Here is a 15,130-nt window from a genome sequence, read left to right on the forward strand (position 1 = left end):
ATGTCATCATTCATCTGCATGATGACCTTTATAGCTGGGTCCAGCCAGTTTGTGCCTACCTAGTCATTAGGGCCGGGTAGCTGTTCTACTGTGCTAGCCCAATTGAGGATACATTCGAGACTGCTTGTTTGCTTAATCAGCCACTGGGCCATCACCAGGTCTTCCACCTCTTGCCGGGTGACTTATAATAGGTGATTCCCCCTTTGTGGAGCTTACACCCCAGCAGGAGGCTAATCTACCAAAAGGCAGTAGGAAGCCCTCCTGGTTTATCTTAATCCTACAGAAAGGCATGCCTAGAGACTTTTTGGAATCAGCAGGTGATGTTAAGGCAGGTGTCTGGTGTGTTGGTGACTGCTGCATTATACTATATCCATTGATAATGCTGACAGTTTGTGCAGTATAAATATAAATGGAGAGAATAAAAAGGGAAAACAGGAAAAAGAAAATGGCAATAAAGGGAGAAATGCAGAAGCTGTTACCAGTAATGGATGCTACAGTGGGGGATAGTACAGTCTGTGGTGGAGTAAGGTGCTATTAAAATGTCACAAAATAAATGAAGAAGTGGTGAATAAACCTTCTCTTAAATGTAAAGCTTTCAAAATATAAAAAAAAAAAGAGGCAGGAAACACAGCCTTAGAATTGTAAAAACATGCAATTTAATGTAGTAAGCGCTTTTGCATCTGAAATGGCGCTTCATCAGACTTTAAATAAAATAAGAGTATAATAGAACACATTTATATACTGTTCTGAAGCATTCAATTAATATCAATTAAGCAACCAATTAACATATTAACAGAATCAGGGTTTCCTGGCTACAAAATGTTTGCTGCAAACAATAAGCAGATATACTTGGCTTAATGACAAAGTTTTTAAATGTTTTTAAACACATATAAAAACCATTGTCACACATCTCGAAAAACATGCATTGCTTAACGGTCAGAACTAATCCTAATCTCAAAGCTTTTTCTTAAAAATGAATCTGCTAATATCAGAGAATAAATCGCATACAATTATTTAAAAATTATTTAAAATTTACATAGAAATATATCCTCGAAAAAGATGTATATTGTGAAAAAAGTGAGCATATGAAACTTATAATTAACACATATATGTAATACAGCTTTATAAATATTAATACAATAATATAAAAGTGAAAATAAAAGTAAAATATGTCCATGCTGAACTACATGGCTACCTGTTATGGTTAAACTCTCTTATCAATGGTTTAGGGTTCTAGCTAATAAAAAGGGCTTCAGTATTATTTTATCATTCAACCCAAACCCTTTGTCAGCTTGCATCCTGATGATCCATTTAGTTTCCCTCGTCTCGGTAAAGTTTTTCAAATGACCTAGCCTGTCATTGCGATAAACATTTTGTAAAACCAAGAACCGAAAAGTATTGCTGATCCATGGGTGAGTATATGATGTGCCAAGGCATTTCCGTCATCCTCGTTTGTTTCGTAGATGTGTTCTCTTACTCTATCCCTTAGAGTACAATTAGTCTTCCGTATATTGAAGGCTGGACATTTTGTACATGAAGCCAAGTGTACTATATCCCTTGTTTTACAGTTGGCATAGTGTTTAAACTCATAGGTTACATTCGTGGTTGGATGTATAAATGTATTACCATTAAACATTTATGAACAATGGTTGCAGTTCCTGCAACTGGAATGTACCTTGCCGTTGTGATGGTATTCATTTGGGTTTATTTTAATTTTGTGTGTCTGGGATAGCATTTTAAAGTGCTTTTCACTTGGTTCTCTGTCAAAAAATTTATTTTTCTAAACGGGGGGGGGGGGGTTAGTATTTACTGGTATTTACTGCTAGTCTTCCCTTGGAAAGAGTTTAGCTTGACCATGGAACAGACTACTGGTCCTATAGTCTTTTTCCAGCCATAAAAATAAAAAAATAAGCAAGCAGCCTTTGACATCACAACAGGCTAGCAGTTTGCCTTACTGTTGGTGGTTGACTGCTTGTATCCATTTGTTAGAACTAGGACAGTTCATCTTTTACCTTGGATCCCTCGAATTTAGCACCTACAGCTGCGGTTGAGTAGGAGTTAGCCATGTCCTCTGTAGTTGTTGGTGTCCACTCAGTGGGCAAGGAAAAGCCATCCTTTTTAGCCTTAGTAGAAGGAACAGGGAATGTTTCCCCTGTTATGTCAGAATGCTGCTACCATCACTGGGGAATCTGCTGCTGCCAGTAGTAATAAGCTTGACCCCTGTTTCGTGTAAAAATAAATAAAAATACTAAAAAAAAAAAAAAAACAAGCATTTATCTACTCGTGCTCAAATTCTATGGATTGGAGTAGTTTTCTGGGTCATGGCTTATAGATGGATTCTTTGTGGAAAGTAGTTTCTGTTAAAAAGAACGAGAGATTGTCACTGAGGAAGGCAGATTCTGCCAAAACTGGTCTGGCTTTCTGGGGTGTAGTGGTTTACACTTCACTCTTGGGGCTTGCCACGTTCAATTACATATTTTTTCCACTCAGTTTGGTACTGGCCTGTTTTTCTACTTTGGATTTCTGCTTTTTGACAGGTTGCACCAGTCGTATTTGCCTAGTGGATTTCTGCTGGAAAAAGATACCTGGTTTCCTGAAGAGATTCAAGATTCTGAATGTGAACAGGAAGATGCAGAGACTGATGCAGGGTTTTTTCCCTCAGATTTCGGATTCAGACTTATAGGAGAAGTCAGGTTTCTGATTCTCCATGTGTGTGCGTGTGTGTTTGGGGGGGGGGTCTCCTTCTTTGAGTCTCTTGCTAGAATGCGACAGTGTTTTCAGTCAGAAAATACTGCAAGTTGTTTCATAAGGATTTTCTAGATCCTACTCTCATTCATCCTGTTCTGTTAGCTTTAGGGGATGTATGCATTAATTACTGCAATTTTCCAGATAGTCAGCTGTCCCAATAAAGGCAGATAAAATGTATAAAGCTCTTCTGTCTTTTAATTTTTATACACTGTTCTCAAATCTGACATAGCAGCTATAGCTCTAGTTGATCCCACTGCTACTAAGCACCTATTCACTTCCAATCCTACTCCTCCTGATAAGGTTGAGAAAATTGATAGGTATGGGAAAGAAGTGTATACTTATGCAACTCTGATTTTCAGAAGTTTGAATTGTCAAGGTGTTACGTTAATTGGTTTTGACAAATTGTGGAAGTATGAGGAGTGATTTATCTGCAGTCTGTCTTGAGGAACAGATTAGCTTTCAGTAACTTAGTTTCTTCTATTGCACAGGTCAATATTCATTGCGTACAGTGTGTGTATAACTTTGATACCTCTTCCAGGGCTATGACCACTGGTACTGTTTTGAGGAGGTTTGCATGGCTGCATTCTCAGAACCTCCAAAATGATGATTAAAAATGAGATGAGAAAATTTACCCTTGGATAGAATTTTGTTTGACCCGTCTGCTGCAGAGGTGATCAAAACATCTGATGAAAGAGGTAAGCTGAACCAGGAAGTCTCTAAGATTTTTCGGCCCTCATTTTCCAAATTTTCCAAGGATTTTCTATCTCCTCATTCAGTTTTGGCAAAAAGCTGAATAAACAGTCACTGCAAAATACAGATAAACAGGCGTTTTTGAAGTAATAGTAAGGGGATTTCAAATAGAAGACTCTAACCTCCCAAAGCCTAGGATAGTCGAAGTATGAATGACTGCTCAAGAGACCTTGTGACCCCTTCCCAGTTTGGCCCCTTTTTCCTTCCAGAAAGACTGAAACTCCATTTTTCTGTTTGGCAGCAGATAGTTTTGGACAAATGTGTTCTGTAAATCATTCATCAGTGTTGCAGATGGTAGCAAAATGAAATTCCCCCTTTCCAGTGGGTTGTTCCTCATTCTCCAGATCAGACTCTGTTTCTATTGGTTCTTCATTGCATGCTGTTGGAAGGAGTAATAGAACCATTTCCTCCTACCCAAGTGGGGAAGGATTTTTATTGAATGTTCCTAATTCCAAAGAAAGAAAATGGTGGGAGACCACTTCTGTATCTTTCTTTCCTAAACCTGTTTATGACGGTGCTGAAATTCAAAATGTCACTCAACCGGTCAGCTCCTCTTCCAAGTTTCCTGATAACAGACTTAAAAGATGATGGTCACATCCCTATACATCCAGACTTCAGACTTTTCTTAAGGTTTTGTGTGTCTGATCACATTGTCAGGTCTCGCCTTTAACTTTTGGACTATCCAGTGGCACCACGAGTGTTCGAAATGTGTCTAGCTGCAGTTATAGCTCATTGCAGGCTACAGGATATCCACATTTTTACATATCTAGATAACTTGCCTACCTATCCACAGTCTTTTTCAAAGTGTCAGGAGTTTCTGTCTTGGGTGCACAATCTCTTACACAAGTTGGGATTCCAAGAGAGCATTCAAAAGTGTTTCTTGACTACGTCAAACAGAATTGTGTTCCTGGGATATCAACAAAGCACCTTAGTTATAAGAACTTTTTTTTTCACAGGAGAAATAGATCTATATCTAGATCTATTTCTGTGTTTTTTTCCATTCAGACTTCAGCCATACTCCAGGACTCTTCCCCTTCCATTTCCTAAATGTAAGCTAGGTTAGTCTACCCATATAGCTTAGGCTGGATGCAGTAGTGACCAATATGATGAACATAGTGCAGTTGTGTAAGTAAACTTATTAAAGTAATTTTTTGAATGATCACTGCTGCAGTAGCTGCTCCCTTCCTCTATCCCCCTTAGGTTTTTATTATGTTTTGCCAGGGTGTGCATACTTGTATACATTTTTAATCCCAGCTATGTCCTCTCACTCTCCCTGCCTCATTTGGCTTGAATCTCTCAAGGGCTTGGCACCCAAACCTGTCTTTTTAGACAGCTTACCTCAAGCTGTCTGTTAGGGCTTGCGGAAGGTGCCTTGAAGCTTTGGAATCTGTCTGGATGTTTTATCATTTGCAGGATAAAACCTATATAGCTCTGGCTAATGCAGCAGTGATCATTCAAACATGTACAGTCATGGTAAATTTACTTACGCAGCTGTATTTGCTCAGTTTTTGGCCTCAAACTGTGGGAATCTCTACCTAATTTTCTTAAAGAACGTTCCTTTCAACTCAGTTTTCTGAACAGAAATAAAATCACACAACTATAGGGAAATGCGATTGCTATCTCTATGGTCATAAAACTTAATCTTGTTATACCCTTCTTTCCACTACATATTTTGCTGCAACTCTTCTTTACATTGTGTTTCTTAAAGCATGCCAACTCTAATTTCAAGTCTGTATGCAATGCTTGTCTATATTGTATTTTGTCATGTATCTGTTGTGTTAACTCCAAAAATAGATCCAGTGGGATAAATGCTCTACCCAGTTAGCAAACTCAAAATAAAATAATTATCTATATAAGAAATATAACAGTTAAGGAATCCTTTCTTTTCAAGATTCTTTTGCTGGATAATAGTCAGAAGTCATAGATGTGAATTGTGTCGTGTTTGTTATATAGCCTCATAATATGCTCCTGTGCTTTCTCTATAAAAGGAACTTTGTTGCTGCAATAAAACAAGTTAAGTAAATGTCTGCATGAAGTGTTTTCATATTTGTATAATATTGAAATACTGGGGGTACTATTCAGTCTCAATCTGGCTTGTAAAATAATAGTGTGTATATGCTGCTGCTGAATATCCTACTGTTCTGACTTTAAGTTTTGAAATTGTAGGAGCAGATCTTTCAGATTACTTCAACTATGGATTCAATGAGGAGACATGGAAGGCTTACTGTGAAAGGGAGAGAAGGATTCAGCTGGGTTTGGAGCCTTTGTCCCCAACGAGTACTGAGAACAAAATAACAGTATGTACTTATATTTGTTAGTGTTAGAATTTGTGTTAAACTGCTTATATTTGCAAACAGAAATATTGGGTGTATTTGTGATGTATAAGTATTTATACAATAAAGGCTTCCGAAAGCTGAGAAACATGCACGCTGATTGGCTAATCCAACAAAGCGTGCACATTGTAAATCGAAATGAACAAACGGAAAAAGTCCGGCCGGTAACATACCATGCAGCGTCGACTGCAAAATGTTAAAAACACACAACGGCACAGTAAAAGGCTAGAACTCACGTTGCAGCTAAATAATAAAAAAAACAGTAATTCAAGTGTTAAATTATTCATTCCCTAACCTGCAACAGTAACTAAATATAGCCATATCCGACAGCATGAATCTTTGTCTGGCATTAATGACCAAGTGAAATCCTCAGTTATTTTCCAGAGCAATTTAATTTTATGACACACAAGCCAAGAATATGCAGTAAAATTAGAGATACCCGGCAGGCTAGTTGACTGGTATTATTAGCAGACATCAAAAGCAGATTCAAAGCATAATTGAACTCTCAGTGAGAGTGAAATAAGACAGGTGCAGACATGAATATATGAGTTTAAAGCTTAAAACACAGTAACAAAAGCTGCAACAAAAGGATATGGCTAAGAATTTTACTAAAAGCTGAACTAAGGTCTCCCCTCACCATTTTTATTATTACAGATTTAGGAAATAAAATCTTTATCAAACTTGTATGTTCTCAGGGTTAGTGAGTGTAAGTAAATTATGTTCCTGATCAAACCACTGTTCTACAGTAAAGGCTTCCAAAAGCAAGAAACGTGCATGCTGATTGGCTAATCCAACCAGCATGCACATTGTAAATGGAAACAAACGGAAAAAGTCTAGATGGTAACGTATCATGCAGCGGCGACTGCAAAACGTTAAAAACACACAGCGGCACAGTAAAAGGTTAGAACTCAACGTTGCAGCTAAATAAAAATAAATAAATAAATAATTCAAGTGTTGCACTACTCATTCCCTAACCTGCAACTGTAACTAAGTAAATATAGCCAGATCCAACAGCGTAATAAACTAATTAAATGAATAAAACCCTATCCACCCTTCCTCGCTACTTCTGTTAACTACACAGTTTACATAGGGACTTCATCTAAACACACAAAAAGCATTAAAAATGATAAGGCAGTCTCCCATATGTACATCAACCACCCAGCACCTAGTCTTGCTTCCTCATAGATTCCTCCCTCCCTCACCTCATAAGCAGGAATACTCAACCTTTTTGCCATATTAAACTACATTTAACAAGTAAAGCAATACAAAAAACCACAAAAATACCCTGTAAACCTTTCTCCCTAAGCAGCTGCCTCTCTCAGCCCATTTATGCTACAGTTCTGCTTCACAATACTACGATACTTTTCTGTTATGCAACCAACACATACAGTGCTGTACTTAAGCTTGTATTTCCACTGGCACATGACAGAAAAATACCGTCCCAGCTTCCTAACCTACTGTACTCTTAAAAACTAACATGAACCCTGCAAAAACACCGCGGCAGCAACCACAATACACACAGCAAAGCTTCTAGTACTATAAACTGTATATTGCAGTAAAAAAAAAAAACCCCAAACACCACGCTCCCCTATATTTACATCCCTTCACAGACATGCACGAGACGACTTAAACAGAATCACTATAAAGAGACCCACAAAAACCGCCAAAAGGATATACCACAGAAATAAAAAAAAAAATGGAAGTAAACTTTGATTTAATAAGTGATACAGAAATTGAAGAAATATTTAACAGCATACCAGAAGCCACAATGAAACGGTCAACAAGCAAATAAGTGCTACAACTACAAGAACATGAAGTACTACAAGGTAACACTTTGATAAAACAGTCAACAAGCAAGAAAGTTCTACAAGTACAAGAAGTGGAAGTACTATAAGGTATCACGTCCCAACACAACATGAGAAGTCATAAACTCCAGAAAGGTTAAAAAAAATTTTCAAACCTATACCACACAGAAACCTAATAAAAGACATGCAGAAAAAAACACCTGAAGAAATAGCAATACTAGAACTAGAAAAAGAAGAAGCAAGTACAAGAAAACAAACACAGTGGGCTATAAACATTTTTTAAATCTGGCAAAAACAGAAAAACTGCAGCATAGACTTCCACACTATTAAGGCAGAAAACTTAAACACATTACTTAGAGAATTCTACGCTACAGTACGAAACACAAAAGGAAAAGAATATTTAATAAGTGCATTTGTATCCCTACGTGCAGGACTCAACAGATATATAAACAACCCACCTTTAAACAAAGATTAACATAATTACAGATATACGCCTAACAAATAGAAATAATGTATTTAAATCAATAATTAAAAATTACAAAAGACAAGGAAAAGATATAGCAGAACACCACCACCCATTAACAATACAAGAAGTAACACAACTGAAAAATGGCCATATACTTTCCCCAAACACAGCAGACGGACTTGTAAGAAAAGTCTGGTTTGACATACAGCTACACTTCGCACGACGTGCGAATGAAGGAGTACGATACCTCACAGAAGACAGTTTTACAATAAAGAAAGATACAGATGGCACAGAATATGTAACAAAAAAAATTAACGAACATACAAAAAAATCACACAACATTACGATGTCACAAAACTTTTGCTAAGAGGATTCATGTTTGAAAACCGCACAGACCCTTTATAGTCCTGTAAAAAGTTTTAAAAAATACCTACAAAAAAGACCACCTAATACACAAGAACCGTTTCTCCACCCAAACAAAATCCACAACTTATACTTGACAAAATGGAAACATGGTACACAACACAACCCATGGGAATAAACTATCTGTCAGAAATGTTACCAGAAATCTGCAAACTAGCAAACCTATCAAAAAAATATACAAACCACTCCTTAACAGCAACAGCTGTTACACTATTGTCACAATCAGGAATGGAGGCATGACAAATGACTGTTACAGGACATGAAAGTGAAACATCACTACGATCCTATTACCAACCATCGATAGATGAATTCAAAACATGGGGAAAAATAATCTCTGGAACACAACAAGAAACCACAAAAAATCCAGTAAACAAAGATATCAATAATACAACAGACCAAGAAAAAAAATGAAACTCCATAACACCCACACCTGAAAAATGAATCAGAAAAACCACAAGACAAGCAACATTACAAATAAACTATGGAACAATAAACATCTACAACATAGAAACCCAACAAAATAAGTAAATTTATAGTTATATACAACTAAAACCATATATGTATGTGTGTGTATGTGTATATATATATATATATATATATATATATATATATATATATATATATATATATATATATATATATATATATATATATATATATATATATATATATATATATATATAGACCAACAGGAACTCCAGACAAAATCTCAACATAGACCACCATCAAGTCAGAAGCAATATAAAAATTTAAAAGAAACTACAACATCAAGATAATACCAAAACCTTTACAAACTATATTTACTTATATAATTATTTCTAACTCTTGAAAAATTAATAACTTAGATTTAAATAAAAAGATAAAATAAACATTAACTAAAAGTGTGGACTATTTTATCTCACCCAAAGTGCAAGAATATAGACTAAAGCAAACAAAAACCTAAACAGGAACACAAACATAACACAAAGCAAACACCATTGTATAATAGTAATAACCCACGGCTGGTTGTGGGTAATGCTGGATTTACTCACGGTTGGCTTTGTTTGGTCCCTCGTTCCCCCTCGTGATCAAACCATGCCAACCGTGGGTAAATCCAGTATTACCTACACCCAGCCGTGGGTTATTGATATAGTAATAACAGAGCCCGTTTTCACTTAAGGCAGAGGAAGAGAAGCTGCAAGAAAGTTGCAGTCAATCAGAATTAAAAAAGAAGAGAATATATACATAGTAGGTGTTTAGAGTTGACTGAGGAATTAAATGCCAGAATAGTTGAGTAAAGTCCACTTTTGCCACTGGACAACTTTGGCAAGAGCATTTTCATCGAGTTGCTGATTGAATAAGCCAACTTGTCACATCTAGTTTACTTGAGTGCTGCCATAGATAAGGGGTATCAGTTCCCTATGCAAGATCAGTGATTTCTATGCAAGGATTGAACTGCTCCTCTTCCTCTCTGACTGCATCTGAGCTAGTATATTTAAATAGAAGGATATGGGGGCTTGCACTCTGCAAAAATGCAAAATTTTGGGGGGATTTTTTCATACTTGCTGTTTGTTAGTAAATGTTTATCTTGATTTACCGGCTTGTCATTGAGTTGGTACAGTCATGTTCAACTAGGCTTTTACAATTACAAACTAGATCTGAATGTTCCATTTACTTACATAGGATGAGTAAATCTGAACAAAGAAGTTTATAACAAGCATAACTAACATAAGCCCGTCTAATATGCACATTATCGAGTCAAGTCTGTAGTACAGTGGCCAGTAGCTGCACTACATAGAAAATATGGCATAACAATGGATGGGAAACAAGTTATGCTATGGTGACAGGTTAGTAAGTAACCTAAAGCTTGTAAAATCACATTAATGAACCCAAATCAGTAGAGCAAGCTATGTGGCTGTATTAGTATAATGCAGGCTTAACAGACTAAACAGTCAGACTGTGTACATCTGTCCAATTTAGAAATTATATTTGAAATGCAGAATTTAAGGTAACATCCCTGCACATGATTTTGCTTTTTACTACACTGATAAGCAAGTTACCATGCAAAACATTATGTTTACCCCATCTTTCAATGCATCTGGCTCTTGCTTGCGCTGTGTGGTTCACTGTTAGCAGCGAGAAAGTCACCACAAACAAATTTAAATAGGCAAGTACATGCTTTTGTGCACAGCTTCATGGAGGACAACACCACTTGATGCGCACTGTACAGCACTTGTGTGTAATAAACAGGCATCATAAATGTACTATGAATTGGTGTCCACAAAATACATTTTGAAATCTGCATGTGTGTATATATATATATATATATATATATATAAGCATGAATTTTTTTCAGACTTCTGTCACTTAACTGTAAGTTTTCTTGAGTCCTTAAGAAATAAGAAATTAGAAGTTAAATATGCTGTTCAAGTATTAAGTATTGTGGTGTGAGCAGTGTGTTTTATTTTTGAACTTGTTGCATAAAGCATGTTATATAGATATAACATTGTCTAAAAATGTCTTGTGAGAGTTTATAATGTTAAAATTAATGACACAAGCCTTGAAGGTTTGGTGGTTACTAATGTTCTGTCAGACTATATGAGAGAGAGAGTTATTACCTATTTTTCAGGGTTTACCAAAAATTCATAAAAAATAGACGTTCCCTCCTGTGCATCATCTTATTTTAGGGAGGGTTGAAAGTCCTGTAAAGCTTATTTGCAAAGACTGGTGTTACCATTCCCTTTCGCTGTAATTATGTAAAATGGACTTTTTGATTCTGAACTAGATTTCTTGTAAGGTGTGTAATGAATGCCATACAGTGTAATAACATAGATGTGGTCTATCATGCGACTTCCAAGATGGCTCCACACTGATTAACAGCTTAATTTCAACTCTTCCAGTGTGAAAAAAGAAACTGAGAAACGTAAAAATAAGAGCTATTAATTCTGTTTGCTTGAGTAAAATTCAGTTACTGGCTAGTAAGTACACTGCCTGGATGACAGCAAAGAAGAAATTTAGAGAACCTGAAAGAAAATCATTTAGAAAAAGTGAAGAGAAAATCCTGACTAGGAAGAATTCTGCATTTGTTCAAGCTTCAGCTTTGGTACAAGAGGTAGTTTTCCAGGAATTTAGAAGTAACGAATAAATCAGATGACTCCGAGATGATTAAAAATAAATGAAACCTTGAAGGACTATATCAACTCAAATAACAAAAGGCTGGAAAATAGAATAAGTTTTAACTAGCTGTTTAGATGAACTGATAAAACTGGAAAAATCAGAAGCTGAAATGATGAAAAGGCTGGCTGAGTATGAAAAATCTCACAAAAATTCATTTAAAAAATGGTAAAGTTAGAAGAGAAAGCACACAAAGACTTGAGATTTTCTGCACTACCAGAGAACTAGAAGGAGCATTGTGCGAAAGCAAAAATAAGCAACTGGACTGGTATTCCACAGCAACATTTTTTAACTGAAAGGGCACATAGTGTGTATGCTCCATTCCTGGCCATACCTGAAGAAGGAGTTGATCCTGATAAAACTAAGGCAAACAGGAAAAGTATTAAAAATTGGTGGCAGCAGAGTGTTTGTGGAAAATGATTATTGACTTCAACTGGCAGAAGAGAAGCGTATTAATTCCACCAGTCAGGGACTATCGAGAAAGATGTGTGATATTCAGGCATGCTTTATCCAGCTGTCTTTGGAATATTTTTTGAAGGATCAAAAACACTTGATGCAGAACTGGCAAAGAAGAAAATTAAAAAAAAAATTTCCAGCAAAAATGAGCCATCAGACAGAAGGGAACTCGGCTTCTCATTTTTCTGACAGTAAAGCTCATTGATAAAATTTGCCAGTGCAAACTTCCAGTGTCATAATGGAAAATGAATGAGACACAGGAAAAATAGAGTTGACCAGAATAATTAGGAGTACTTTGGACATGAAGCCGTGTCTGCTGTTAGGAGATGGAAATGAACAAGAGGAAAACCTGCAACATTGAAATTGGTGAATAAATGTGAGATTATAAAGCATCAGTCACATATGTGAAATATGGCTTTGCAAGAAAAAGTGGCTAACATAGACTGGATTTTTGTTGACTTTGTTAAACTTGTAGGTGGACTGTAAAGTGTATTCCCCACTTTTCCCTTAATGTTTACAAGGACACCAAAAGGGGGAAAGCAACTGTAAGTAAACGATTTTTTGTTAATAGTATTTGTATAAAACATTTCATGATATAAACTACATGTTGTATAGTAAAGCAGTATTGTTTAGTATATAGTCAAGGGTATTTGAAATGTGTGTGTGGGAGGTCTTTTCAGTGATGGTTCTATGTGATAAAGATATTAAAGTAAACAGGATGTTTTAGTTGTACGAATTATAGGCTTTAAAAAGGAAAAAGGCTGGACAAAAGCAAATTTAAATTAATATGCTGTGATCTTTGGTTGCTAGGGTGGGGTGCTTTATGTGCAGTTTATATGTAGAGTTGAGATGTTTTCTCTTATTTTTGCAAATGTAGATTAATGCCCTTTGTTCATTCTGTAAACAAATGTTTTTTTATAAGCAAGTTAGCTTGAAAAATGTCAACATGACGAAATCCTTGCATATGTAAGGGTATTAGCTTTTTTCCATTAGCAAGATATCTGCAGTTGTACTTTCTGTTCTGGGTAAAACTGACAAAAATTGTTTCATGCATCTGCATCTTTTTTTTTCTTCTGTCATTGATGACTACATTTCTGTAGAGATGAGCGGTTTGTAGATGCCAGCATTTAATCTTGAGAGTGCTGAGCATTATTTGTTAAGGGAAATGTAAAATTTACAGGTACAAGAGCAAAGCTGTTGAGTGAAAAAAATTTGAAATGATTGGAAGTGAATAAGAGATACCAGCTTTGCTAGGAGCCTTAGACTTCCTTGCATTTAGTAGAACAGTGCAAAGTTTAGTTTTATTTAAATTATAGAAGTACACTTTTTCTTAAAGCTAAAGCATAATGATCTTAAAAGCATATAAGCTGTTTTTCACATCAGGGTGTAAGTGAGAGCACAAGCTGTAATATGTGCTTTAGTATGGTTAACCATAAACTTAGGTTAGGTAATGCCTGTGGGTACAGCTGTCGATCTGAGGCAGTTGCTCCTGTCTGGAGGGCTTCATTTTTTGAAGATGTATATAGTTTTTTTTAATGTGTTCTATCTTAATAGTTTCTGTGGGTGTTTTGAAAATGTATTTTTGAGGGTTTTCATTAAAACAAAAAGTCTTAAAAATGTGACCTCGGTTCAAATGGAGATGACAGGAAACAGCTGTATAAAAGATCAGCCTCCCAAACACTATGTGTATGTAACAAAAAAGTTGAAAGTATACATTCACAATGGCCTTACAGGTGTAGACAAAATGAAAAGAATTGAATCGTATTAAGAAATGCAGAATGCAAATAGCAATACTGAAGGAGACACATTAGGAAATAAATGACCATGTAAATTTGATGATAAAAAAAAAAGCTTTCAGGAAGGATATTCAGCAGAATATTGGGGATAAACGAAAAGGTGTGTAATTATACTAATTGCTAGAGGAGCTCCAATAGTAATAGAAAAGACAAAAAAGATGATAGTTATAGATTTGTGGTAATAAGGTACTTTAGGCAGGGGAGGAGGATTACATGGGCATGTATTTACATTCCACGAAAGACTGCTGTTATGGAGCTTATGAATATTTTGGGAGAAGTAATCCACTTTCATCAGGGAATATTACTTGTAGGTGGGAACTGGAGCTTGATTTGCAATAGTGACAATGTATCTGGGGGGGACTTGGGGGACTTGGAAAGGAAAAGACAACAAAAGTATGTACATTTCTAAAGAAATTTATAAAAATATTTGTTATGGAAGACGTGAATTCAGTAGTAGGAACTTGGAGAGACTTTACATATTCACCAAGTACAATGACTAGATAGAAATTGTTTTTCACAGGAGCGTTTGTTTAATTGAAAGCTTTGACACACACCCAATAACTATTTAAGATCGTGCACCAGTAAGAACCAAATTAAAATACTGGATAATGAAGTACAAATGAGAGACTGGCACTTCAACACCTATCTGTTAAAGAGGAATTTACATTCTGTGTAGTTGAAATTTGAGAGTCATTAGGGAAGAGCAGTTTCTTCAGATGTTATAGAGGGTCTGTATTGGAACATCGAATATTTAACAGTTCAAATCACTAAAGGTCGACCCTTAGTGATTGAACTGTTAAAACATCGAATGTTCCTAAAAAAAAAAAATAATAAAAAAATAACTAAATGGTGTAGGCAGGGGGGGCAAGCCCCCCCCCCGCTACTTAAATATACTAACTCCGAGACCACACTACATTGAAGTAAATGGAAATCTCCCCTTACGGAGATTTCTGTTTACCTCTTCGATCTGCGGTTTCGCTATTCTCATGTCGACAATGTCAGATCTGACATTGTCTGCTTTCGAGGATTTAATATAGACCCGTTATAGCTAGTGAGTTGAATAAAATGAAAATCAATTTTAGAAGTAGTGCTGTGATAAAAGAAAGAGATGATTAAGAAGTAATAGGAATTTAAAAAATGAAGTTGGAATTATGTAGAGGGACTGTCAAAGGTTAAAGTATTGCAAAATGAGACTTGCAG

The 15,130-nt window shown here is 36.0% G+C and overlaps 1 protein-coding gene across 1 annotated transcript in view; it reads left to right on the top strand.

The window, feature by feature from the left end:
- Positions 1–15,130, top strand: part of LOC122790151 (pre-mRNA 3'-end-processing factor FIP1-like) — a gene marked incomplete in the record, with an annotated part of 1,284,544 nt that overhangs the window by 150,566 nt on the left and 1,118,848 nt on the right. Inside the window, 1 exon segment of the mRNA XM_044057737.1 lies at positions 5,665–5,795. Coding sequence (XP_043913672.1) covers positions 5,665–5,795 — 131 coding nt within the window.

This window comes from Protopterus annectens, chromosome 15.part0, assembly GCF_019279795.1.
Source record: "Protopterus annectens isolate FY-2018-M chromosome 15.part0, PAN1.0, whole genome shotgun sequence".
Taxonomy (NCBI): domain Eukaryota; kingdom Metazoa; phylum Chordata; order Ceratodontiformes; family Protopteridae; genus Protopterus; species Protopterus annectens.